This window comes from Pezoporus flaviventris, unplaced genomic scaffold (genome assembly GCF_033815535.1).
Source record: "Pezoporus flaviventris isolate CSIRO_AGI_PZ_B2104156 unplaced genomic scaffold, CSIRO_AGI_Pfla_v1 ptg000013l, whole genome shotgun sequence".
In the NCBI taxonomy this organism is placed as follows: domain Eukaryota; kingdom Metazoa; phylum Chordata; class Aves; order Psittaciformes; family Psittacidae; genus Pezoporus; species Pezoporus flaviventris.
In genome coordinates, this window is record NW_026892561.1 from 41,934,421 (window position 1) to 41,962,197 (window position 27,777).

General features: G+C 40.3%; 1 protein-coding gene across 1 annotated transcript; it reads left to right on the forward strand.

Moving 5' to 3' along the window:
- Positions 1-478: 478 nt before the first annotated feature.
- On the forward strand, positions 479-27,646 carry WDFY1 (WD repeat and FYVE domain containing 1). The gene is made up of 13 exons (XM_061453027.1): positions 479-741; positions 7,773-7,840; positions 9,534-9,607; positions 10,823-10,877; positions 12,202-12,345; positions 14,844-14,850; positions 15,443-15,555; positions 18,104-18,230; positions 19,834-19,939; positions 22,043-22,144; positions 22,913-23,043; positions 23,971-24,079; positions 24,773-27,646. The coding sequence occupies exons 1-13, from the start codon at positions 605-607 to the stop codon at positions 24,830-24,832; spliced, it is 1,233 nt and encodes a 410-aa protein (XP_061309011.1). The 5' UTR covers positions 479-604; the 3' UTR covers positions 24,833-27,646.
- Positions 27,647-27,777: the final 131 nt, after the last annotated feature.

Sequence of the window (27,777 nt, forward strand, 5' to 3'; positions counted from 1 at the left end):
TGCACTTGGACACTAAGACAACAGCCAGCTGCCTAACAACTTAAACGGTGAAGGCTTACAGTTGCTTCTAGTTTAAAAGGCATAAAGAAACTAGCTAATATACTTCCTGTGACTACACATCCTTCCTCAGTCCGTATCCCTCTGTTAATTAGTCCAGGGGGAATACTCTTTTCTTTGTGTCCTTAGTGAGACCCTAGGCCAGGCTGGGCAGTGAGGTGGCTCCTTGGGCTCTAGAGTGGTGGCAGTAACTGTATTTAACAGCAGTGTGGTTTGTGTACGGGACAGCACAGCCAGCCCCGTGGATCAAGCCGTAGGAACAGTGTTACAGCCCACGGCCACCTTCTCCCGCTTAGGAAGCCACAGCCCCACAGAGATCCATTTCTCCCTCTCTTCTGCGACATACGGCCCCGTGGCTCTTCTACTACAGAGAATACGGCTGCCGCCGGCCTGCCCCTCCCCGCGCCGGAGATGGCGTCAGCGCGCGGCCGTGCTGCGCCGCTACACGGGGCACCTCGGCGCGGCGCCGCTACACGCGACGTTACGGCGGCCGGCGGGCTTTCCCCGCGCCGTCAGCTGATGGGCGGCGGGCCGGTCCCGCAGCAACATGGCGGCGGAGATCCACTCGCGGCCTCAGAGCAGCCGGCCTGTCCTCCTCAGCAAGGTCGAGGGGCACCAGGATGTGGTGAGCGCCGCGCTCCTCATCCCCAAGGAGGACGGGGTTATCACGGCCAGCGAGGACAGGTGAGTGGGGAATGCGGTCCGGCCCGCCGGGGCGCCTCACGGGGCGGTGACGGCCCGATCCCCCACGGGGGTCCGAGGGGGCTAGGCCGGGGCGCTGGTGGCGGGACGGGCCGGCAGGGCTGGCGCGGCCCCTCGGCGGAGGGTCGGGTCCCGTCCGGTCCTCTCCTCTCACTCGGCGGTACCCACTCCGTGCGGGGCTGGGGCCCCGATCCCGCAGCTTCGGAGCCGGGGCGCCGCGGCGGTGCGGTCCCAGCGGGAGGTGGCAGCCGACGGGAGCCGGCTGAGTTGGGGAAGCGCAGCACTGGGAATGGGGTGAAATTCACTTTGTAGGCTCCAACTTTGCTAGGAGGCATGCAGCCATGACTCTTTGCCTGGAGCCGTAAGGAAATAACCGAGGCGGCACTTCGAGGGAGGAAAATATCGTCACCCGGCTTCCCGCTCTCGGAGGGAGTCTGCGGGCGGGAGCAGGGCTGGGAGCGTTCCCCTGCGGATGGGAAAAAGCCGTCGTACTTCTTTTCCAGCCCTGCGAAGTAGATGGAAAAGTACAACTCGTTTGTGTGTGTGAAAGGGGTCTGCAGTGGTAATGAGTAGAACCGAAAGTGTGGGGGTATGCTTTCCTCTGCCGTCAGCTGTGTTGGCTCAATCACTTGCATGAGAGTTTGGAGCTCTCCAAGCTGCTTCAAAACAAGCCCATTCTGGTGCCTCAGCCTGAACGTCTCAAGCCTGGCTGAAACCGTTGAGAGAGTGAGTTGGCAGATCTGAGGGGAGAGGTGGTGATGAGCTGCTGAGGACAGTGGTTTCTGGAAAGGAAGGGAAAAGGTGTTCAGGTTGTAATCCCCATCCTTGATACGGTATGTGAAACATCTGTCACTAAAGCTGGTAATGTCATTAAGCAGTTATTCAGATGAAAGTGGAAATGAGGAAGCAAGTAGCACAAGATTGTTGGTTAGGAGAAAGATGAGGGGTCTGCAGTGTAGTGGTGAGAGCTGGAATTTTTGGCACGCTATGTGGAAAGTGACTTTTAAATATGAAGAGGCATAAGAGATTCTTCTTTAGAGCTCCTCTCCTGTAACTAGCAGGGTTTGAAAGGAGTATACAATGACTGGCGCTGATTATCAGCACTTCAGAGAAATCGGAACGCTCTAGTCTAGCTTCGCTCTCTGTGGAGAGGAGACAAGAACGTGTTTTTCACTAGTATGCGAAGAATTGTTTTCAAGTGCCAGTTGAGCATTTTAGAAAGCAGACAGTAAAAGTAGTTGATTTCAGAAGAGGAAGACTTAATAATTAGTTCTTCAAAGTGGCTAACTATATCCCACTCCCTTTTTTATTTCCCCTGAAGATTAACACACTTAATGCTTAGACGAGCTATCAGTTATCAGGACAGGAGTAAAAACTCATTACTGAAGTCAAAAAGTCTGAAGTACAAATGCCGTAAGTTTGGAGTAACTGAAGACAAAGATTTCCTTCTGTTTAAAAGTTATTTGAAAATATTTTTCTGAGCCACTTGGAGTCAGGCTCTTATTCCTAAAAAATACTTTTTTTCAGCTATCACACTGGGTGCTTATCTTAATAGGCCATTCAAGAAGTGCTCTTAAGCGTTTTAGTGTTATGGTCGTACCATCAAATTCTACCATGTGACAGATATCATGGTCTTCTTTCCCAGGCTTCTAGAATGATGGAGCTCTGGGTTCTGGAAGCGTTCAGCATCTTGACCCTTTGAGCAGTAATACATACTGCTCCTTGTTGAACCATGGCAGTAATTGTACCTTGCTTACAGCAAGCATTTACGCTTGGATGTGTTAGCTGTGTTTTCTGGCTTTGATTGAAAGGTGGACTTGGGTTAGTCTCTTCCCTTCCTGTGGAAATGACTTTCTGTAGTACATGTTGGATAACAGGTTTTGGATGGGACTGAGCAGCTTCCTTTTCATTCTTCTCTTGCATGAGATTGTTCTGGTATCTTAGTCATGTGCAGGATGAAGTTGGCCTTTTGGGTGCAACTGTGGGTTGAATCTTAACCTTGTTTTGGTGTGCTTCCTGGCTGGGAGAAGAGGAAATAGCAATTTTTAGGAGTGGGTATGAGTTAAACTGAATTTCATGGTGCAGGTTTGCAGAGGCTTGCCTGTAGCAGACAATGTCAACTTTCAGACTTAAAGGTCTAAAGCTGAAGGTTAGCAGCCTGCATGCTTAGACTGTGTTGGTAAGAGCCAGGGATGCAGCTGCATCGTTATCTGGGCAAGTCAGATACAGACTTGTGCAAGGAGGGCAGAGGCCGTTACCCACGTTTGGTGTGTATAAATTTCTAAGAGAAGATTTGGACTCGGGGTTAAATTTGTGTAGGCTGCCTTACTATGGGAGTTTACTTAGACCTTTAAGCTTTCAGAAACCATTGCACTGTAGTACCTCTAATATGGGATACCTCCTATAGTACATCAAAGCTTACTCACATGTACTTCACCTACAGTTTAGCATGTTATCAAACTTACTGCTCTTCTATTTGTTTACTATAAACAGGATGTAGGTGTTAATACTGCATAAGTGATGATGCTGTTAGCATCAAGCATAGTACAGAGTTGAAGATGTGAAAGTACTGCTGTGTACACCGAGAAAGTAGTGCAAAAGCATGTTTGATTAAATCTCAATACAGCTAAGGCTGTCAAGTATTTCATAATAGCCAGTCAGAGGAATGTGTTTACAAGTTAAGTAGTGAGGAAAATACTGGTGCGCAAACATTTCCCAGCAGTGTTGTAGATTATCCTCTCATTAAAGGAGTCGTAGTTCTTTCTAGTTTAAGTTGTATTTTCTAGAATGAGAAGTAACAGGTTTTTGGTGGTGGTGGTGGTTTTGCTTGTTTGTTTTCTGTTTGGTTGGTTGGTTTGTTTTTTTTTTTGAGGGTACAAAAGGTGCCATTGTAGATTTGCGAATACAAATAAAAACCTAGCTCTTCTTTTGTAAGTTTTGAAGCCGAAAACGGTAGCAAGAATATACTTGCAGGAGTTAAATTACTAGTTTTCCAAATCTGACTTTTGGCAGGATACTTGCTATCGGTGAAGCTTTCTCAGAACTTACCCAGAAAGGGTAATTCACTCTGTGTCCCTCTGAGTATCTTGTCTGACTCTGGCTCCCAGACAATGTTCGGAATTGTTGCAGTGTTTACCTCAGCCTGGGCAGAGGCCTGGGTACCAGCTGTGAGTTGGATCTGTCCGCTCAAGGCTGGCTTGTGTTTTCTCAGAGCTGATATAGGCCCGTGTGGGCTGCACAGATCTGTGATACCACCAAATCTCTAGACTTGGCCTTATCATCCTTGTTCTCAGCAAACAAATACCTAAGGCAAGATTGGTGTTTCCCAGCTGTAGTTGGGGATACTGAGGGATTATAAACTAGTGTATAAGACCCTAAATGCAAGGTGAAGGTATTGTATATGCTGCAGGTTAATGGGATCTCTAGAGTCACTAGTACATCTGCATGCTGGTGTTCTGTGATCATTAGCAGCTGCTATTGCATTGGAACTACTGCTTGTAGTTGTGGTATTAAGTTTGGTTGGGCTTTTTTCTGTTATGGAACTTAAATATTGGTCAAAACTAATGTTTTTGTGAGCAGAAATTAAATAAAACCATCAACTGTGAGTCCTTGAGATTGCATTGTGTTGTGATTAAACCAGATTCCTAGTGCTGTTTTGGGAACATGGTCAATAGCAATGTAAATACTTCTGGTTTATTTTGACTACCAGAAAAATGCAGTCTTCTGTTTTCTTGCTAGGAAAACAGTTGTGATTGCTTTCAGGTAGGAAAGCAATGGTTAGTGGTTTGAAGGTGTTGGGAAGATGCAGTTCTTGGAGCAGGGCTAGTGTGTCTGTGTAGTACTTGCGACAGTGCTGGGTTGTAACAAGTCTGGATTTGCCTGCTAATCTTTCATCACTTGTTTCTCCCTGACATAATGCATTTGGATTTTAGAGGACAGCCTATGTGGCACAAGCACAAATACTGTTGGAACACTAAAGGATTTTCTCAGTTCTCAAACCTCAAATTTTATCACCAGCGCTGTTGGGTACTTCCTCTGTACAAGAAGCAGCTATTGAGAGCAATGGAAATGTTTAGGAATTGCTAAGGCCGTGCTTGTTATTGCTTAAAGATGTCTTTTTGTGCCTTTATATTACTGAAAAAAAACCCAAACAACTAAAAAAAAACCCTTTGAATTACTCTTTTATAAACACACATGCTTTCCAGCTGTTTCAATACTCAAATGCTGGGGAAATTTGGAGGTCTTTTTTAATCTTGTCTTACTTCCTCCTGCCACTCTCGGATATCTGAGCCTACTGTAATCTTAAAAGCATGTATCTATCTATCTCTGGGTGCTCCTTAAAGAGTTTCAGCATTTTCACATCCTTACTGAGACTGCTGTCAAATCAACCTGTGTTTTTCCAGGCCCTTAATAGGAAAAGCCTAAGGAAAAGTAAGTGTGGTGTGGTAGCCAGCTCTTCTCAGGTACTGAGCACAGGCCTCTTTGTTAAATAAAGAAAGTTTTGAGAGGAGTGCTGGAGTTTCTAGGATTGATGTAGTAGTTCTCATAATAAAAAACCAAAAATAATGGTACAAGGAGACTGTGGAAGCAGTATTACTGGAGGACTTTTCTAGTCCTTGGACCTAGAACTGGTACCAATTAATTTGTCCTAACAAAAGGAGATGCACCACAACTGGTCTCTGGGAGAGAACTGAGAAGTGGTATTTTGGCACAGGTTATTTGCTGAGTACTGTAAAAACAATCTCTTACAATTTTGCTCAGAGTTTTGTATAATTAGATATAAAGCTGTCTTGACAGCTTATCTTTGCAAACACGAGGCTAGTGAAGTCTAAATCTTGCTTAAACCAAAATAAGAAGCTTTCAGAAGTCAATTTTGCTAATTCTTGCAGCTATTTGCTTAGGCCCTCAACTTCAGTGAGGGGCTGTGTTACTGATGATTGGTGCACAAATTATACTCCCAGGAAATAATTTGCTTAGGAAAACCAAATCCTTGCTTCCTTTATGTTAATTCCTAGTTTAGTGTAGTCGACCAGAATACTGAGAGGAGATAAAGTCTACCTCATGAAAATTAGAAATGCATGACCTCAATCACTATGATAAACCTAGTCTCTTTATATAAAAAAATAATTGCATGGTTTTAGCTAGAAGAGTTGAGTTAGTAAGTTTGGAAACTACTATCTGAGATGTTCTGAAGACTTTGAATATGATGGAGCTGATTTAAAAAGCAGATTAAAAAGCCATTAAAGTGCACAGGTGCTAAACCATATCACTGTCATTTGCATCATAAAAATGTCTTGGAAGCATTGTTTTTTCTCATGTTACCAAGATAATAGCAACTGCTCTCCTGAAGTGTTAACTTTCTGACGATGGGGCAGAGTTCAGATTGCTGTAAAAAGAAAGTGATAGCTTTTAAGAGACTGTCTTAATGCATAATATCTTATGGACTGGAGTGATATGCATCTGCCACTGAACTGGTGGAACAGTGGCTTGATTCAAAAGCTGAAAATCATTGTTTTGAGGCAGTGTGTACTCAGCTGTATTGATTTCAACTTTTAGAAAAGGAAAGTAGTACATTAAGGGTGGCCGTTTGCTTTATTTTTGAGTGGTCCTTTAAAGAAAAGCCCTTAAATGGATTACAAAATTAGAATGCTACCTTTATATATTCAACCTCAAAAGTGCTAGTCCTGGTGCAGGGTACCAGTTCCTTCCTGTACTCTTCTTGTTAAACTTACTGGCAGTCCCATATGATGTTTGGCAAATCTATCCCCTGGTTGAGTTAGTTCCTTTTTTTAGCCAAAAGTAAATAGAACAAGTCATCTTAATGAACTCTCTCGGCAGTGTTTCCAGGTACACATATTTACAGATCATTTAGGTTTCCATGAGGAAGTTGGATTTAAACAGTATCAAGAAGGCAAACAATAATCTGGAGAGGAAATTTCAAGTAGACTTAAAATAACCTTAATACTGTGTACATGTGTGCTCTTAACTTCTTGATGTAGATACCCTTCAGATGTGCCTATTGTAGGAATGTTTTTAACTGACAATAACCTTCCACTTCCTTGCTGACTCTCTTATATCCCTCCTCCCAGGATTAGACAGTGGTGAGAGTGGTATAATGCTGAATGTTCTCAAGGCCATTTTTCCTTTCCTTCCAAGTCTGATTCTAGAAAACTACAAACCTAAAACAATGTTACAAAGAACACTGGCATGCTCTCACATCATCTTGCCAATTTCTTTCAATTCCCATGGGACTGGCTAATCAATCCTTTTCATATTTAGGCCAGAGGAGCAGTGCAGTATAACAGTGCTGCTAATGTTGCTTGTCCTTTGCATTCGTACATGAGAGAGTAGAGGCGTGGCTAAGAGGAAATAACACTGAACTAGATATGATGTCCCCTATGGATCCATAAGTCAATATTTGGGGCTGGAGGTGTCAGTAATGTGCTGGTCTGGAGGATGAGGTGCTTCTCTAACAATATTCAGTATCTGGCTTGCTGAAGGATGAGTTGCACAGAGAAGCTGTAAAAATTCAAAAGTTCAGGCTTCCATAGTAGAATTATTTCCTTTTTTTTTTATTTTTATTTAAACAAATCAAACACTTCATCTGCTCTAAAACAAGTTCAGCCAAAGCTGAAAAGTTCCTTCAACTTGAATGTGACTTAAATCAGCCAGAGCCAAGGAGAAGGAATTAAAGGGATACAATATGTAGCAGTTTCTGTGGTGAGATGAAATAGTATTTCCATTCCATACTTGCTAAAAGTCCATATATAAATAGTTTTGGAGAAGACTCTTCAGAATCCAAAGGTGGCTATTCTTAGTACTATTATTCTTGTTATGTTAAAGTACTATTGGAGTACTGTGATTCTGTTATATTATTCCTCTACCTATTATGTTTGAGCTGCACAAAAGCTGGGAGGATTTGAGCTGATGTGTAAGTAAACTGGTTAACTGTTTCAGATGCAAGGGATGATGCACTTAGTTAAAACTGTCTTTTCCCTGCTCTTTCCCAACAGAACAATACGAGTATGGCTGAAGAGAGACAGTGGACAATACTGGCCCAGTATCTATCACACTATGTCATGTAAGTACAATGCTGGAGATGGTAAGTGGTGGCCAAGCATGACATGGGTTTTGTACCTGTGCTGTGTGTGTGAATACCTCCTTCCCATTTCTCCAAGTGTTGGATTTGCTCGGTGGTCTTGAAATTGGGAACTTTGCAGACACTCTGGCTCAGACTTTAGTTTGAAACTAGCTGTATAGTGGGTGAGATCTAAAGCAGCATTCTGTCAGAACCAGATCCTTCACCACATTAATTGCTGTATGGATCTGCAGCTGTAGATGTCTCAAATGCTGGCAAATACTTCTTTTGCTGAATAAGTGACCTTTTCAAATGATTAGCTTTAAAGTTCAGGCATAAGAATATTCTGTGCTTTCCAAGGTTGAAAGAACCTATCTTCTTTCTTTGCCCCCCTCTCCCCCTCAACATTTAGATTATTAAGAAAACAGCACTGAGCAACAGCTTCAGTGTTGAGTAAATCTTGAATGTCAGTGTGCTTTTTTGGTTTTGGAACATCAGTCAGCCTGGGTTCTTTGCTGTAGCTTCTTTAATGTCTAGTTGCTACCTGGACACATACCACATGTAAAAAGAAGGAATACAATGGCAAAACAAAATATCATAACACGAAAGATAGTCTTTGGAATGACAATTCCTGGAGTAATTTCCATACAAATGTTCAATGAAAACCAAAGAATTGGACTTCATGGTGTTCTGTGCTGCCTTAGCTGCAGGCTCAGTAGCCTACCATCTAGGTTGAAAATATGAAATGTAATCTTTTTATTTTTTTTTCCTAATAGTTGATCTCAATTACAGCAGTTGCTCCATTTATTAGTTTTCTAAAACTATTCAGATTGTATGTATAAACCTACAAAAGTTTATGCAAAACAATGTCTGCCTGTAGGTAGTTCCAAGGGGTGGACTTGTCCTTATGCAGTATGACCCCTGTAATATTCCAGACTGTGCTGTCTGTCTTTAAATTTCTACAAACACCTTCAGGGCCACATTTTCTGAGGGTCCTGGGGGAAGAAGGTATTGGTTTAGAACACTGTATCTTTCTCATCCTTGTAATTTGCAAGTTAAATGAAGACATTCTTCAGTGAAATTTCTGTGCAAAATTTCTTTAGGACCTTTTATTGTATTTTCGTTGTCATTGCTTTTCACATCTATTTTAGCTCTTAATTTCAAAAAGGGAAGTAGGTCTAGAGGCTTTCTGCTGAAAAAGATTGTGTGTAATCTCAAAAAAATAAGTCTCCTTAAAGTTGCAGATGTTGAGACAGGATTCCATATGAAGTTGACATGCAATTACCTATTTGTCTCTAGCACTTTATCTCTCTCTAGTGATAAAGTCCTCAAATATAAAGAACAGATTATTGTTGTATACAACTTAGGGATCCTCTTGAGATAATTTTAGTGAGCTCAAGTTCTTAAGTGTAACCAGCTGCACATGCTGTGGTTGCTAAGTAAGCTTTCAGCCTGTGTAAAATTTCTCTTACTCGGTTGCATCCTGGGGCAGGAAATCATTTTTGCATATGCTTCCTAGTGCTTTGTCTGAGCTACTGTAATAGTGTTCCTTCCCTCAGCTTCACTATCTTACCAAGGGATGCTATCTATGTAGACTAATTTCAATCAGCTTTTGTCTTGAGTGGAAAAAAAAGCCATAAGTTGTGTATCCTAATGCCTCTGTTTCAATGACTGTTATGTCTGCCTTTTTTGACAGCACCATGTTCAGCCATGGCTTATCATCATGACAGCAGAAGAATATTTGTAGGCCAGGATAATGGGGCTATCATGGTAAGTTGCTGTGACTTTTCTTCAGTTTGTGAGTTAGAATTGCTTAGGTTGTCTGTGAGCATCAAGTGTTGCTGGCAGCTGTTAATTCATTTTCTTTCCTTTGTTTTTGGAATGCAACTACTACTAAATGGCTGAACTTCTTGACAGTTCACCTGAGATGTACATGGGAGGACTGCAGATTAGCAAGGGTTCTTCTGGCTAGATATGAGCCAGCTACCCTCAAGAAGTCATTGAGCCATTGGTGTAGCAGTGGACCCAAACAATTGTACTTCATCAAGGAATTATTTTGAGGGGTATATTAAGCTGGGCAGAGTGCTATGGTGGTGTACTAACAGCGGTTGTGAACTGTAGCTACCTTGCATCTGGCCAGAAGTATGGATCTGCTTGTACCTCGCCATGCACATTTCTCTGGATTCTCTTGCTGCAGATCTTTTTGTGATATGGAAATTTCAACACTACTCCTAAAATGACAAGAGGCAGGGCTGGTTTCTTTCTGGGAATTCTTCTGTCTTTTTATACCATCATTGTAATTGCTTTCACTTTCCTGGAGAGCAGATGCATATGGCAGAATAGAACGTGGGTCTGTATTCTTCCCCTCTTTCCTTGGCAAAGGAGGGGAATCTTGTGACTCTCAGATGCTTTAATGGTTTCCTTTCTCTGTGAAAATAAGATCAAAATCATAATTGTCATATAAGGAAGGATACAGGGTACTGCATGACTGTCATAAATAGTGATTCTGCTGATAAGTAGGTGTGAATTGCCTACACAGAACTACAGAGAATAGTGATTCTAGTGACAACTACTTGAAATTGTAAGCTGAGACTTTTAAAATTTCAGTAATGGATCAAATAGAAAATACTCTCACTTAAATATGTCCATTATGAAGTCTCAGATACTTAAATCAGAAATACTACTATGTACAGTTTTGTTTGTTCCTGCTGGGACCAAATGAGAGCTCTTTCTTCCTGTATTCTTCCTTCAGCAAACTTGATACTGAAATACGCTTAATGCTGAAAGGATGCTCCCTATTGAAAATGAAGTTCACTAGTTACTTCAATTTACAGTTGGTGTGTCAGTGCGCTATGCTCCAGCCTCAGAAACTGCTAGATATTTGCTATGCAAATTCTGGCCTTTGAGGTTACTGTTCTTTTTTGGGGTATCAATATTGCTTATGTTACTATGGTATCTTTTCTGATAGTTCCACTTTGCTTTTAGGAATTTCATATTTCAGAAGACTTTAATAAGATGAACTTTGTGAAGACATATCCAGGTAAACTCTTAACCACTGTTTACACTGAGATTTGCATGTAATGCTTGGGAAATAGGACACCATCATAGATTAATCAAGTCCAAATATGCTTTAAGTCTGACTGACCTTCTAGATGTCACTTAGTTGGAATAACTGCCGTAAGAAAAATGTTGTGTTACTGAGTAATCCTCTGTCAGCTGAGTCTGAGTTGCAGTCATTAAGTTCAGTACATCATTAGTCTGTGAGTGTAATGAGCCAGAACTAGTGAGTTCATCTTTGGTTCTTCAACTGTAGCTCTGTTACATGAATGTTAGGGTAAGAGCTTTCTAAAGGTGCATATTGGTATTTGCAGTTTTCATCCTCACTTTCCATATTCACTGAGCTTGGCTACTTGAAGGTAAGAGTCCTTGCCTTCTCTGTCATCTTAGGAGAGCAATAGGGATAAAAAAAGATCTAATTTTTCTGGTACATAGGGAATAGGGATTGTTCTTCTAGTATTTATGGAGATGCTAATTTCAGCATTTGCACATCCTTTAAAGAAATACAAAACTCAATGGCTGGTTTAAATTGGAATATTCATGTGAAAGGCTTGATGGAGACTCTTAAAGACTGCGGATTATGTAGCAAAACAAAGCGCAGTTTGTCTTATGACTCCCTGACACTGATAGAAGCAATGTTCTTGGTTAGGAGAAAAAAGACCTTGTTCTTAAAGCAACAAAAAAACCCCTTTGTCCTAAGGAAGATGACTTGACAGCTCGGTCAAGGAAATTGCTTGCATACTGGGGGCTGGGGGGCTTCTTTCTAATGTTTATAGCTTCTTGCTTAGTGGCAGCTTTCTAAACAGAGTTGGGTGGGATTTGGTTGCTATCACAAGTAGCAGTTTGAATTACATGGGCTAGATATACTCTCAGGTGCTTAAAAGCATGAATGTGAGCATAGCTCCCCTGGGGTCAGGAGAAGGAGGCACTTAAAGCAATTAGGGTTTTTAGATGTGTTACATTACTCCCAGAAGTCCTGGCCTAACTAGAGGAAGCTGAAGATTTGCCTGCTCCTTAACCAGAGCATCTTGGGTATCTGGGCTGAACTCAGTTTCTGTCTTTGTGGAAGGAAGACTTTAATTAGCTGATTGACATGTTTGGTTCACTTCAGCTGGGTCAGAAGGCAACTACCAAACAGAACAATGCTAACCTTTTAATTTGGCTTAGAGGCAAATATAACTGTAAAAGCATCTCCCTGGGGCATTGCTTAGATATCATCTTCAACCTATGTATCTCTGAATTAGAACATAAGAATACATCACTTTGAGTTTTAGGAAAAACTAGCCAGAATCCTTTTTTTTCCACAGCTCATCAGAATCGAGTGTCTGCTATTACTTTTTGCCTGGCATCAGAGTGGGTTATCAGCACTGGTCACGACAAGTGTATCAGCTGGATGTGCACCAGGAGTGGGAGTATGTTGGGAAGGCATTATTTCACCTCTTGGGCTTCATGTTTACAATATCCTTTGAAAAATGATTGTGACCCTGAAACTAGAGAATATTTTGTTCCTTTAGCTCAATTTGGTCCCTCCTTTTCATATAAAAAGCTAGAGTGAAGTATCTTACATGTCTGCAAACCTGATTAGATGTTTAATACCTTTATTTCTGTTAGCTGTTGTTAGTTAGTAGGAAGGGGATGTTGTGACCTTGAGTTACAGAAATCACAGTATGTACTAGTTCCTAATTTTGAAATGTTTGTAGCATCTTGTGACAGTGACTTTTAACTATCTGTAGTCTGGCCTGTATACTTCCTAGGCAAGTCACTTTGTTCAACAGATGCTAGTTTGCATTTGAGTTCTTCAAGAGCATAAAACATCATGAAAATCCTTTGCTTTAATTGTTCTGTGTTTGCTCATATTAATCTTTTCCATTTTTAAGCTATGGGGTACTTTGAAACTTTATTCATTACTAGTAGCGATTTGTCTGTGTGCAGTTTCCTTTCCTGCAGATTGCTTTTAACTGCAACATTTGTAGTTTAAAGACCAGTTGTCTATTCAGTTGCAAGTACTTCAAGCCATTCTTTATCCTGCAGAAAAGACTTACAAACCCGGTAGCTTAAAATGTAGTTCATATGTCATGAGCATGAGTGAAAAACTCATAAGCAAAACTCATAAGCATGAGTTAAATAAATTCTAAAACTGTTTTAGCGCTTGTTAATGGTGGCAGTTTAGATGTGGCTGGATAGTAACTGGAGGAACTGGTTGGTGTATGAAGATTAATGGCAGCAATGCAGAAGTGGCATGATTGAAAAGCTGAACTACATCTCTTATAAAAATAAAGACCTCTCTAAAATTGTAATATACCTGTGTAGTGTGAAGAAACTAAAAGAAAAGCTAACTGCTTGGTTGCCAGCAGCAGGTCCAGCCTTCTGAGGTGTCACATCTGTGCAGACCCTGCCATACTGACTGAAGAGCTGACTCACAGGTTTGTGTTGTTGCATTGTTCCTCTTTTTTGCTGTCCTTTGGAGTTGTGTCCCACAAAATATTTCATGTACACCTCACCTCAGCTCCATGCAGCACAGAGCGGCGTTAATATTGGGGTGTGTGTGTTAGGAGAATAGCTCACAGAACTGAAATTCTTTCCTGTTAGGGTGATGAGGCACTGGAATAGGTTGCCCAGGGAGGTTGTGAATGCTCCATCCCTGGCAGTGTTCAAGACCAGGTTGGACGAAGCCTTGGGTGAGACGGTTTAGTGTGAGGTGTCCCTGTCCATAGCAGGGGACGTTGGAACTAGATGATTTTAAGGTCCTTTCCAACCCTAACTATTCTATGAGTCTATGAACTGTCTGGTGCCTCTGAGTCTCACTATTTGAATTCAGTGGGTTCTATAGCTGATACTATTGCAAATAATGGAACAGTGTATTATGAAAATGGAGGAAAGAATATGACCTTTTCTATTAAGATAAAAATAAATTTCCACTGAAGACTGTGACATTTGCAAATGCATTGTCATTTATCCTGCCTTTGGATTTATGTTTGAAAGAACTAGGTTTCTGGTGTGTGTACTAGCTGCTGGCCTCCCTATCAGGAATTTCCGTAGGAGTTATTAATGATCCCATGTGTAAACTTCTGAAAACCACAGCAGAGTGCTTATTCTTTACTGGATTAGTGGGGATAATGCTTGCCTGAACTTCCAAGATGAAGAAAGTATCACATGGTCACAGACTTAGTGGATTTGTTGAAAGTGAATCATTATCTCAAGATTCTGAAGGCTTAAGAGATTTCAGAATCTCATCAGATGTCAAAACTTCTGTTTTTTTCACTTACAGTGATGGGCTTTTTGGTACATTGACTTTTTAAAGTTTAGTCTTTTCTGTTGTGTAAAGTAGGCTACTTTGCTAGCCACTGCTTGTGTTTCTGTGTGGCTCCAGAAGGACAGGTGAGATTATACACAACTCTTGGGTTATGTGGTATCAGCTGTTTGGATTTTTCATAGCTCTTGCATATATCCTGAATATCAAAAGTCTTGTAAAGGTGGCAAATTATATCGTTCTATACAGCTTGCTGTGCTTTAGCTTCTGGAAATGGTAGTTATATAGTTGCAAAGCCTGAATATCAGAAAACTGTTATGATGTATAAGATAGCCCAGTATGCCACCTTTTTAATAGATTACATGTTAGGGTGTGGTGTTGCTTTTATGTCACTGTTAAGTAACAGAACTCTTTCTGAAAATCATTTCAGTCTTTGATACTGTGCTCAAGGACCTGCATTAGTAAACTTGAAAGTGCAGAAAACGGACCGAGAAATTACATGGTCTCACCTTCTCAGTAGCTAGAACATTTGGAGTATACTTCTGCTGTAAGGTAAACTAGCTGTAGGAGGTCAGTGTCATTGTATCTTGGTTTTCTTATCCTGAGGGCATCGACTAGTATAACATGCCAGAAAACTTAAGTCTGTAGGAGCAGATAGTAGCACTGGGTAAGACTGAATACCATCCAGTGTCCAGTGAGGTGTTCAGTGAGTAGCTGCGCACTACAAGAAGTAGCTTGGGGAATTCTGGCATTGCTCGTAGAACATGAGTGCGTTCTGTAAATAGCTGCTAGAAATGGTCTAAATCTTCTTGTCCTGCCTTAAACAAGGGGAATTACATCATGGCTTCTCCAGTGGCTTTCTAAAACTTTTACTCACTTATTTTCCATGCTGTTTTACATGCACATATAGGGAAGCATGAGGAGAAGAGAGGAATGAAAAAGTTTTAACTATTATGGTCTCCGTCCTGTTTAGTAGTAGTGCCCCTCCTCACTGGCAGAGCACGAGAGACTGAAAAGCCCTTGATCAGGGTAAGCATTACTTAGCAACAACTAAAACATTGGTGTGTTCTCAGACTAAAGTTGAAAACACAGCACTGTGCCAGCTACTAAGAAGAAGAAAAATAACTGTTACAGCTGAACCCAGGACAGGTGGTAATGTAAATATTTATGTGGCACATTAAAATGTTGGGTTTTTTTTCCAATTTGTTTAAACTCTGTAACGGACAACTGTGCTATCTGTTTCAGTTCTGTAAAATACTCATAAGGTCAAATGGGGCTTCTCCTTGACTGATATTCAGATATGATCATGAAACTCGACATGCATTCGTTGGTGATTATTCTGGACAGATCACTCTCCTGAAGCTTGAGCAGAATACATGCTCAGTTATCACAACGCTCAAAGGGCATGAAGGTAGAGTAACTCTTGCTCTTAATTCCACTTGACCCAGATTATAGTACCCATTTGTAAACTGGGATTATGAAGTTTGATGTCTGCCTTGTAAGGATAGACTTTGGGTAAACAACTAGTGCAGGGTAGTAGTTACCAGAAGCTGTTTAGAGCTGTACATATGACTTCTTTAAGAACAGGCATGTTCTTGTGAGGGGAAATCTTAGCCTTGTAAATAATGTAAATACTGATGTATTTGCATATTTGCAAATATGTAAATACTGATGGGTATTTTTATTATAGATGAAAAATAAACATACGTATTCAATTAAACACAAGTTATCCACTAGATGGCCACCTTTAAAAACTTTATTCTCCCTACTATTGAAAAGAAGGGATGAGAATGTAGGGTCTTCTTGGTTGTTGGGTTGTTTTTTCCTGGAGACCTTCTAGTACTATAATAATACCTAGCAGCTCACAGTCTAGCTTCTAAAAAGCCAGTTTAATTCTGCTCAATACAGACTTTGCTGTTCTGATCACTCCTTGAGGCTCTAGTTTAGTTTCCTATGTTTAGCTGAAACTAAGCTATATGCAAGAAATTTAGAGAGCCTTTTAGAATCAGAACTGTCTAGTGAAAGACAGACGTCTCATTCCATGTAGTATAGCTGAAATCCTTATATCAACTGAAGAACTAAATGGTCTGTAACATGATACGGAGTCACTCTCCGACGTAATGAGTAAGGCAAGAATGCAAATCACAGACAAATGTGCAATTTAATAATATACTGAGAGAAATAAACAAGACTTAATGCCTCTTCCCATGTGGTACTGGCAACTTTCAAATCAGCTGACTAGTTTGCATTTGGGTAGGGGTGAATTACTCAGAATCATGAGTCTGATCCACTGGAAAAGGCTGCCTTGTTTAATAGCTGTAAGTATAGAGTAGACTTTGTTAAAGTCGAGTAGGCTCCTGACTTACAGATGACTCTAAAATTATCATGCTGGTTTTGAATGCAGGAGGCAAGTCAAGATTTTCAAATGATAAATGCCTCTTCTGCTTTCAGCCAGAATTTCAGATTACTTCATTAAGAGCAAAATAATTCTCTTGGTCATTTACCTCTGTATGCTTTTGCACTAGTCTGCTCAAGTGCAACTCCTTAAGTCTGAAAGCAGTATGTCTTGGCACAGCACTGCATAAAGTGCGTATTCTGTCTACTGCTTCTAAGCACCAGCTCCAGCAGTGCTGTCCATGTGGCAGCAACTTTGGCTTATATGTAAGTTCCCATCTGTATGGAGATTGTGATCCTCAAAACAAGAATTGATTTAGTATAAAAGATGTTTAAATCCGAGGGGCAAAACCAGGTTTTTCTTCAATGGGTGTAATAGTAGCTACTTTTTTTCCTCCACAGTATTTGGGTAATACTCTCAAGGCCTGGTAACTCTAAACTTGAATGGCATCTATTTCTTCTCTGAGTGCAGCTTTGTTTGCCAGACTTCAAGTCTGACTTCATTTTATTTCCTTTCTAGCTCTTGCGTTACTGTGACTTCATAATCAATCAGTGTCTGCTTTGCAGTTTAAATGTTTTTAGAGCTTGTCCTTCAGTGGGCAGCTGCTTTTTATGTTGCAGATGCCCACTGTGCTCTAATACAGTTATTCTGAGATGGATCAGTCTGAAATAGTCTAGTCCTAAAGGGGGCAAGAATAATCTTTTGCTCCAGAGACCTGGAAGGGACTGATTTGGGCTGTAAACTACCATTCATCATGCTTTCAGACTAACAAGGTTTTTTTATGGAAAAAAAAAAAACAACCAACCAAGCAAACCAAAAACCCAAACCTGAGCAATGGAAGGATGCTCTAAAGGGAAGGATGTCTGGAAGGCAGTAAAATGTTCTTGCAACTTCAAAACTATAGCTGGTTTGAGTAACAAAATTCATTCTTTAGTCTCCTGCCTACATTACAATATCCATGGGTTTAGTATAAGACTGCTGCTGTAAGATGACTGAATAATGAGCTGCACAGCCAGGTTGGGCCTTCTGAAATCTAGTTTTGTAATACAGTACATCGTGGCCAGATTTGCTAACAGCTGTGAAACTGTCACTTAGTTTCTTATTCCAACTATTAAGGTTGTAAATAGTTATGTAATGGAGTTGGTTTAGCTGTGAACACTGCATGCTGTTCCGAAACTGCTGACCAAGCACCTTATTGTGTAGTATGTAGTAGTTTCTACTTGGCAAGTTTTAATACTTTTCACCTTCCAAAGATCACATTAGCCTGCCAGCTCCTAAAACCAACTACCTAAATACAATGGGCAGAAAGACAGTAACTCAAACTTTCTGATTTATGATTTGAATCAAACTTTCTTCTTAGGAATGTTTTGTTTTGTTGTTAAATGCTCTTTGTCTCTCTAGGAAGATTGTATCTTGCTGTTGAATGATGTTGTTTGCCTTAGGGCTTTCAGTCTCTGTTGCTGTAGTAAGGGACTATTTCAGGTTTCACTTTAATGACCCAGAAGAGCATCACTGTGTTGGGGAGTGACTCCCTTAGATCTAACTGCAGAATGTTCTTTCCTAGGAAGTATTACTTCCCTGTGGTGGGATCCAGCTCAACGACTGCTCTTCTCAGGTGCCTCTGATCACAGCATTATCATGTGGGATATTGGTGGAAGGAAGGGACGAACACTGCTGCTTCAGGGCCATCAGTATGTAATGGGGTCTTATTTTTCCTACATGTTCCATAATGAACACAGAGTCCCAGGAAGAGTAAATAGCACAGCAAAATATATGAATGTGAATAAGAGAGAAAATAACTTCTTGCAGAACTCTGAGGAGGAAGAAAGTCAGTACTAGGATAGTGTTACTGATAAATCTTTATTTTTGCTCATGTTAGATACGTTCTTGTTAACCATGGTTTAAAAGTAACATAAAAGTAGGTTATAGGAAAAAGGTGGATAAAACTCCTAAATAATCTTGTTTGGACCTTATGTAAAAGTTGCAGGCTTATGTTTTGTAAATACCTCACTGAGTTGCCTGTGAAGTTGGGGCTAGAAACTATGTATATGTGTGTTGATGCACCCATGTAGAATAAACATCAGTATTTTCCTGTTCCCAGCCATCTTCTCTCAGTGAGGTGATACAGTGATTGGCTAAATCGTAGGGGTGGTCTCTTGACTTCAGAAAAGTATGTTACATCTGCACTTTTCTATGGATAAAGTAGTTAGTTGTCTGTATTAATCAAGTCTTTATTTTTACAGAGACACAACACTAGCTGCCATTTTTTAAATCTAGGGCCTCAATTCCATCTGACTGGCAGTTCACCACCGAAGATATATTTTACTTTAGAAATGAAGTGGTAGTTGAGATCTTGTTTATGTTTAAAGATGTATTTGTATAGTGCATTCTCCTCTTGTCTAATTCCATAGATGTCTCCATCCACCTTTGATCAAGACTGATAGCCTTAGCCCTAGAACTCTTGTTAAATCTTGAGGATTTAGTTTTATGGCTAAAGAACTAATTAATAGAGTACTGGTTACAAAAAAAGTAACCGAAGTCAGTGACTGGAGGACTTTATACTGCTGTTACTGCTGCATCATGTGTCCTGGTGAAGACTTGTAACACTGTTAGTTTCTCTTCAAACATCCCACTTAGCATCAGACTTCATACTGAATGGGAAAGTAAGTTGTTCTGAGTAGCAGAATGTTTTTTTTTAATTCAACTTGGATGTTGCAAAGCAGTCTAATACTGTTGAGATCCTTTGTTTAGCATCTTAGGGTAGACTGTTATTTTGCCATGCCTTTATTTAGGATTAAATTGTCTTATTGGTGAATGCATGCTTTGCTTTGCAGCTACAGACTTACTGTGATTTGTTAGCAAAAGTGGAAGCTCCATCTGCTTCCTAGCTGTATCTTGAAACAAATATTTCTTATTATTTTTCCACTTGTCTCTGTTTTGATAACTGACTTTCCTTGCCAACACAGAAGAGTATTCGCACGCACGCTCTGAGGCAGTTGACACTCAACTCACTGTCAATGCTTACTGCCAGCAAATGTTAACGTGGAACTGTACCTCTGGTATTCTGGTCAAGCCTGTAAAAATGCTGTTCTAGGCAATGTCCTGATGCTAAGGCAATGCTCAGGTGACAGCATCTGTTCACTCATCTTCATGGCTCTACTTAGTAGACTTACCGAAGTGTTTGGAAATAATTTTTGGCTTCCTAGGTAGCTTTAAAAGGATAAATCAGGGTTTGCTGGGAAACTAAGCTTTGTTTAAATACCTGTGGGTAAATAGTGTCTACTTCATTTGCAGTGACAAGGTGCAGGCTATCTGTTACATACAGCTGACACGACAGCTGGTATCTTGTTCAGCTGATGGGGGAATTGCTGTTTGGAACATGGATATCAGCCGAGAAGAGGTAAGATCATAACCAAGGTCAAAGATTTCTTTCTACTTTCTTTTTACTTTATTTTCTCTTTAGCCTCCCCTCTTTTTCAGAGGCTGATGTGGCTTTCCTTAGTCAGTTCTGCAGGCTGGTTTTCTTACATTACCTGAAACTTCAATGCTGAATCACATAGCTAAAAACTGCTGTTCTAGTGTCTGTCCATGCACTTCAGAATGTAGAGATTCAGTCCCCACATAGCATTTTTTTGAAGACCTTAGTACACAGCAGCTGAGCCTGGCATGCAGATTCTTTTTGTGTCAGTTCATATCCATCATAGAAGCTGAAAATATATGTATTACTACTATTTTTGGTTAAACTGTAATTATGGGAGTTAATTTTGGTTGCTCCCATAAAACAGTATTTAAGGCTCAGCTCTATTGCTATTCCTTAAATGCAAGTGTCATGGTTAAGAACTGTTTTCTTCTTCACCTGAAACACACTGGATGCTGTATGTGAAGCTCCTAACATTTTCATCATGACCTCTCTTCAAAGCTTCTGTGATATTATGAAACTTTGTAATTGTAAATAATTGACTTGCAATACAACTGGGAAAACAAGATGTGCCTATGTCTCTTTTGGATCTGCACACAATAAGTAAGGGATCTTGTAAATAATAGACAGTTTTAATACAAGTAAAATAATACAGTTAGCTTTAAAACAGCCATGATATCTCAGAACTCATTGGAAAAACATAATCAAGCCCAATCCAAAAGCAAAGAAACTAAATGTTTGAAGAATGATGAACATACTTCCTCTGAAGCACTAGCTAGTGAGTTGTGTTATAGGGCATCTTCAAATATGCAAATGAGACTAGACGACAGACTTGTTTTGATTAGAAGGAATGGTAACTGTGCTGACAGTGTTGCTATGATCTCAATCAGTTCCAACTATATGTTGGCAATAATGTTGGCAGGTTTTTACCTCCTATTTTATGCTGAAATGAAGATGAAAAGATCAGGAAGATATCCTGCTCTTCTGTTAGAGGGAGCCAGAAAGTGGATTGTCTTCTCAAAAATGCTATTAAGTGAAAACTCTTATTGTAAGTAACTGAAAGAAGCAATATGGAACATCTCACTTGGGGGAAAGGTGACTCATTTCCTCTACTCTGCTCCCCACCCCCCCATGCTAGACTTGTTACTACCCTTTACAGTATTTTCCACTAGTGTGGAGGAAGGAAGGGGATGCAATCAAGGTTGAAGATGTAGGAAATGGACATCTGGTATTAATAAATATTCATAGTGAGATGGTGGTGTGTCTGACAATACTATTGTTTTATTACTATCAACAATGGATCTAAGTGAATTCAGGAGAAAAGCTTTGTTGTTCCAGCTTTCTTCCTGTCAGGGGAGTCTCCCTGAAACCCATCAGATGTATAAGGATGTATAGAATATACATAATTCAAGTCTGTACTAAAAGTATTGTGCCTCTCTTCCTATTCATTACAAGGGTGCTCAGTTAAAGTATCTGAGAGTGTTAAAATATGTGAAAGCTCTTAAGGATTTTTATTTGGCCTAATCCATTTATGGCAGGAATAGTATGTTGGTGGGAGAAGGAGTGCTTAATGAAGGTATGAGCAAGATGGAAAATGCATATGAGTTCTTAATTATTTCAAACTGCCATCCTAGGGATACAAAATATGATTACTTCCAGAATTTACTTCTGGACCCTGCCTTTCGAGAGGATGATTGCCTCATATCCTCTACAGTTTGGACTACACTAGCCCTTAAAGTTCATCTAGTCAACCAGAGCAGCAGTCCTTGAATGCCTGCAGCAAATTTAATAACTTAGATGTTTCAATTAGGTTACTTACTAAGGCAGTACCATAACACACTGCTGTAGGCTTAAAAAGCATAGGAGTTATGTAGGTAACAAATAACTGTAGTCTTGGATTTGAAGTCTTGTCTTTTATACTAAGCTTCCTATGTACTATACCTTAGGCAATCTGTTGTAATGTCCAGAGCTGAGACAGGGCATCTTTCCAAATAAAACTTTACTTTGTGTTCTTAAAACAGACTTCTTTGGCTGTCGTATGAGGAAAAATAATTCTGATTGCTTATATCTCTTGCTCTTTTATAGGCTCCTCAATGGCTAGAAAGTGATTCCTGCCAGAAATGTGAACAACCTTTCTTCTGGAATATAAAGCAAATGTGGGACACAAAGACATTAGGGTTGAGGCAGGTGAGATTGCTGTTTTGAGTGCTCAGCTGTATTTCAGCACTTAAGCAAAATGTAAACAGAAAACTATTAAAAGCTGTTAGATCTTTTAAACTGTTGGTATTTTTGCTGCTTTGAAGTGAGGGTTTATTGAGAGGTCACAGCTTCTAGGCAGTGCTAAGAAATTTCCAGATTCTATGGAAAGTATTACATCAAACTTCCATCATGGGGCAAAGCAAGTTGTGTTGTCGGCACTGTGTTGGATTTCTCTGAATATCTCTATGCACTGGAACTGTGGACAGATAATCCTCAAGCATTGTGTAAAGCAGCACACAATGCCCCATAACTGAGCAAGTTGCAGCCTAACATTGTAGGGTTCTAAGTTCAGTGAGGCAGTGATGGCCCTGTTCTTACCGTCTAGAATGTAAAAGTCTTGCAGATAGATTTCTTTTTGGAGGTACTGGACAGGCACCAAGGCACTTATCTGTTTCTGACTTCCTTAGACTTATTATTTTCTTGGTTGATTATTCAACCCCTTTTTTTTCCCCTACTCCCAGAAGGAGCTTGCAAAAAGAGTAGAGGATGGTCAGGGCAATATGGAGGTAAACTCATTAATGGCCAAGAAGATTGTACAGAACTCCAGACTCCTTGGTCTTTGACCTAACGGAAGACTTCCTAACAGGTTGCTTCCTAACAGGATGCAAACCAGAAGCTGTCTTGGTTTTATTCAGTGAGTGCTTGGTAAGCGACACAATAATAGTGATTTGTTTGTTTTCTTCTTCCTCCGTGAAGCATCATTGCAGAAAATGTGGGCAAGCAGTGTGTGGGAAGTGCAGTAGCAAACGGTCAAGTTACCCAATCATGGGATTTGAGTTCCAGGTCCGTGTCTGTGATTCCTGTTTTGAGTCAATCAAGGATGAAGAGTGAGTATTAAAGAATAATAAACAAAAGTAATACTGCTGAGGTATAGAAATGCTTGTGCTTCCTCCATATCCACACACAATGCTACACTGTGTGACTGTTGACCCTCTGCTGCTAGGCCACCTTTTCCTTGGGCACTCAAAGCACTAAAATAGCCGAGATCCCTCAGCTGGCACTGCAGACTAATTTGGATTAGATGTGGTATTGCAACTTTTTTATCTACTCTATTTCTTATTTTCCATGAGCCCAGATCTAGAGCTGAAACATTTGTTTCAAGATTTCTGTTTAGCTAAACGCTATTGATGGCATGTGGATTAGTTCATGCTGAACTACTGAAAACTGCTTCTTTGGGAATATTCTTCACAGCCCAACATGCAAGCAAATTGGGTTAAACATTGTTTGCTGTCTCATTAAACCATTTTTTGCAATGGAGGAACCCTGTTATTATCTTGATAAGAGCAGCACTTCACTGTTTTGTCATCTCCTTGGACACGTGGTGTGCTAAAGGACCAAAGTAACCAGATCCCAAACACTCCCAAAATTGGCTTTTTTTTTGTTATGGTGGTAGTTGTTGGGTTGGGGGTTGTTTTTGTGGTTGACTAGCTATAGCCAGAGGATAAATGTAGCTGAGCTTGACTTAATAACCAAGAGTAGAATTATTTACTAATGTGCTTTCCCACTTCTGCCCTGGTATTATTAACAGGTTGCAGAAGACTAAGAAATGTCACACCTGTATAACTACACAAGCAATGCCATAGTATGACTTGCTAATTTAATTCTGGCCCTTTTAATATGGCACTGCAGTTTTCAGGACTGATTTGTTAGTCCTTGGGCAACTTTATTTTCTTGTAAGTTTATTTTGCACTGCTATAACGATGCTGTCAAGCTTCATCTGACAGCTGGCTTTCATTTGAATTGTTCTCATGCAGCCGTACTTCCTTGGCAACCTTTCATGAAGGAAAACACAACATTTCATACATGTCCATGGACATCTCCAGAGGGCTAATGGTCACTTGTGGGAGCGACCGGATTGTGAAGGTATTCATGTACCTCTTTCGTGCATTTATTAGAGATACTTAATAGAGGACTAATGTTTATATATACTTTTTTCTGACAACTGTTGCTACAAAGTTAAAACAAGGTCAGCAAGAATCCTATCTGTTGCAGGCTGTTTTTCCTGCAGCTGAATGACAGTCACCTAAAGTGACTCCACTTTATGGAGTTTAGCTGTCAGAGCTGGACTCTCCTCTGGACAAACAAAGCAGTAGGAGAATGGGCCAGCAGCCTTAAAGGCACAGATGGGATGAAGCAGACTTCCTTAACTCTGAACTCCCTGGCTTCTTGGACCATTGCAACTTAAAAGCCTTGGTTATGAGACAGGGACATGGAAATCAGGCTGAATATAGAATCTTGATGTGCTTCAGTTACACATCCACCATGCATGTCAGAACTTGAGACTGTTCCAGTCTATGCTGGTTTTGTGTAAGCCTGTTTGTAACAAACTACATAGCGCTTTTTAAAACACACCCACAGAGAACTGCTACAAGGCTCTCTTGAGCCCAGAGTTTGACTTTAGGTTTGTAAGGCTGGTATAACTCTTTGGCTTTTTTTCTCAAGTAGTTGCTGCTTTGTCTCCAGGGAGGTATCCATGTTTGCTTTTGTGCCTCTTACAGAAATACCTCTTGGGTCTTACAATAATGCTGCGTAATTCTCTACAATATTTTCTTCCAGATCTGGGACATGACGCCAGTAGTTGGTTGCAGCCTTGCAACTGGCTTCTCTTCACGCTGATCTCATACATGACAGGGTTATGCACCTTATGTACAGCAATATGCACCGAACAGATGGAATTCTTCTTACGATTATTACCGCAAACACTGGCTGCTTGATTCTTCTCCTGCTGCTGTTCCTGGATGGACAGTCACCTTTGTAGAGCACGGCTTTTCTGTTGGGCTCACCAGGAATTTCCTTGGTGCAGAAGTGCAGTTTTGCAGCCTCTTGGACTAACTTAAAATGGCTACTGGCAATATGACCCCTTGATGAAAGGACCTGTTGTTTCTCAGTTTACATATATAGTGTTAACAGTGTGCTATCTCTGCTGATAAATCTTGTACAGATACCTTGTAGCTAAACCATTATCTGAGTAAAACAACTGTAGTAAATGCAATTTGTGCAAATAGTAAAATAACTTATTCTCTCTTCCAAAAAGCAGTTCTGTAGAATACGTTTGAGCAGTCACTGTCTAAACTGCCTTGAAAAGGTATGATGGTTATTCCTATGGAAGGAGGAAAATGGCACATAACTTCTTTCAGATGAGATAGTTGGAGAACCTTTGATCACACAAGATTTCCTTTATTGGCTTTCTTGTAGTGTTTTTCTTCAAGTTCATTTACTAGTGAAATCACTTTTGTGGGTCAACTGTTTTATTTAAGTAGCTGGTGAGGCTTTGAACAATTCTAGGTTCTTTAGGTAGTGTTTTAGCATAGCTAATAAACTTCTCTCATTCTTACGAATACATGCAGCCCAGCTACTCTACTCTAAAGACAGGCTGTAGGTCTGAGCCATATAATTTGACAGCTCTATAATGGTGTTAGAATGGGAAGTTAAGCAAATCTGCCTTGTCGGATATAACGGCTAAGAAAATATGGCCAGCTAAATTTTAGAGACTTTTTTCCCATGGAAAGGCTGATGTTTCTTTAACAGTAGAGAACCTGACTCTGCTAAAGTGTGGCATAAACTCAGATGCTACCTTGATGTTGCTTAAAATGGATAAACACAGAGCAATAATTACTGAGGTACAGAACAACTGCTTTTTTTCCCCTGCACTTAAGTGTGTTGATCCCAAAATACTTACTGTTGATTGTTTCCTGTTTGAAAGCAGAGAAGTGTAAAGAAGAACTGGGAGGGTTTTGTGACTGCAGTTGGCACGTACAGGAAATAATTATTGAGATATTGTCAATAAATTGGTATGTCAGCTGTGTGAATTTCCTGCATTTGAACACTGCAAGAATTTACTTTGAAGCTTCTGAAGCTGAGGTAATATGTCACAGTTTTAAGCTTGGAGCTGTTTAGATTTTTCTGAAGACAGAAGCATATGTGTGAGGACAAAAATTGTGGGTAGGTCAGCTGGCTTGGAATACATGGTGTTGCACAACTGTCAAAAGGTAATAGGCTCTTTCTGGCAGAGGACTTAAAGGTTAGATTGTCTTTATTTACAGCAACAATCAAGTGGTGCTATGAGTGTTGGTGAATTCAAGTCCTAGGTGTGTAACTTGACACTAATAACCTGCACTGGACCATGCTGTAGGCTGAAATACATGAAGATCATGGTATTGTTAATATGTCATGATTCACTTGCATTTTAAGCCAAAAAGCTGATAGTCTCCAAAGGGCATTAGAATCTAGAATATGTTACTGTTATTTTGAATCTGGCTTTGTCTGCTTTTTGATGGGCCTTCTCTGGAAGTTTGTCAAAGAGTCTTTTTAATTTGCTATGCTTATTGGGCCACCGAAGAATAAATAAATCCCTCTTTTGTGGGCATCCCAAAACTTGCCCTCAGTTTGGGATTGGAAACTTGTCATGCTGATTTGACTCATGCCTTGCTACATGCTACATGCTGTATAGCTTAGTGGTTTTTGTGAAGGCTTATTTCTAAGCTATTGAAAGAAAATCAGCTTATACTGAAAAAAAAAAGTTGCAGCTTTCTGCACTGAAGGCCTTCACCCTTGTAAATTAGAAAGGAGGCTGGGTGAATAAGCCTTGATAATGCTCTGCATTCACTTTCAGACTTCTTCATGTCTGGCTCTGGAAGAAAATAGAAGCCTTCCTCACAGTGTGTAAGACAGAACATGAATTACATTGCTAGAACTGTTTAAGATTCTACTGTGGTAGGTAAGGAGGATCTAGGATCAAGAGTTAAGTTGGGAGATTGATGTAGATGTCGGAGGAATAGCATATTTTTCAAACTAGATGTTCTGAAACTTACACCAATGATACTGAGGTGTAACTCCTTTGCAGCTAGCACTCCTGAGCTTCAGCATTTTTAGTTACATGCCCCCTGCTTAGCCTGCAGCTCCCCTCTTCCCTGTGAATACTTCCTCTACTTCTTTGCATTACAGTTTTGCCTCTAGATAATATAATCTCTACTACATACTGTTAAACCTAAGGAATCTATTTTCTATAATTGATATACTTAAAGATAGCATCAGTTTAGATATAACAAGACAATTATGGCTGCTAAATCATTAGTCATTTAAGTATACTCTTGGTGTTGAATGAGTAATGCTTACAAACCACTAAAGAGATAGTGTTTTGTTTATAAACAACTATTTTGAAGGGACACATATGCTCTCATGAATCTGAACATCAGCTGTAGTGAGCAATTACTGAGAAGGCTTGATCTGAAGCATTTCTAATCTTGCTTGTATAACCTCCTTCACTGGGGCAGGGAAGGGGAGCAAAGGGTACTAATATGTGCTAATTCTTTACTAGTTGTATTTCTGTACCTTGCAGTTAAGAGATGCTAGATAAACCTGTCCCTTGCTCCTTCTTGTCTGTTTTTTAAACTTTGATTACACGTATAATAAAATATTTCTTGATATTCACTTAGTCTGTTTGGATGATCCATCTTTTCTTCCATTCTGTGAATGCACAACCCCCATTGTATCCTCTGGCTCCTCCTTTACATAGCCCGTGTCCAAATTCTAGGTTGGAGGGAAAGCTTGTTGTATGTGTT

Excerpts from the sequence above, each read along its gene's own strand:
- WDFY1 (XM_061453027.1), top strand. The coding sequence starts at position 605 with ATGGCGGCGGAGATCCACTCGCGGCCTCAGAGCAGCCGGCCTGTCCTC. Across the intron at positions 7,841-9,533 it reads TATCTATCACACTATGTCAT|CACCATGTTCAGCCATGGCT; the intron begins GTAAGTACAATG and ends CTTTTTTGACAG. Across the intron at positions 24,080-24,772 it reads GGAGCGACCGGATTGTGAAG|ATCTGGGACATGACGCCAGT; the intron begins GTATTCATGTAC and ends ATTTTCTTCCAG.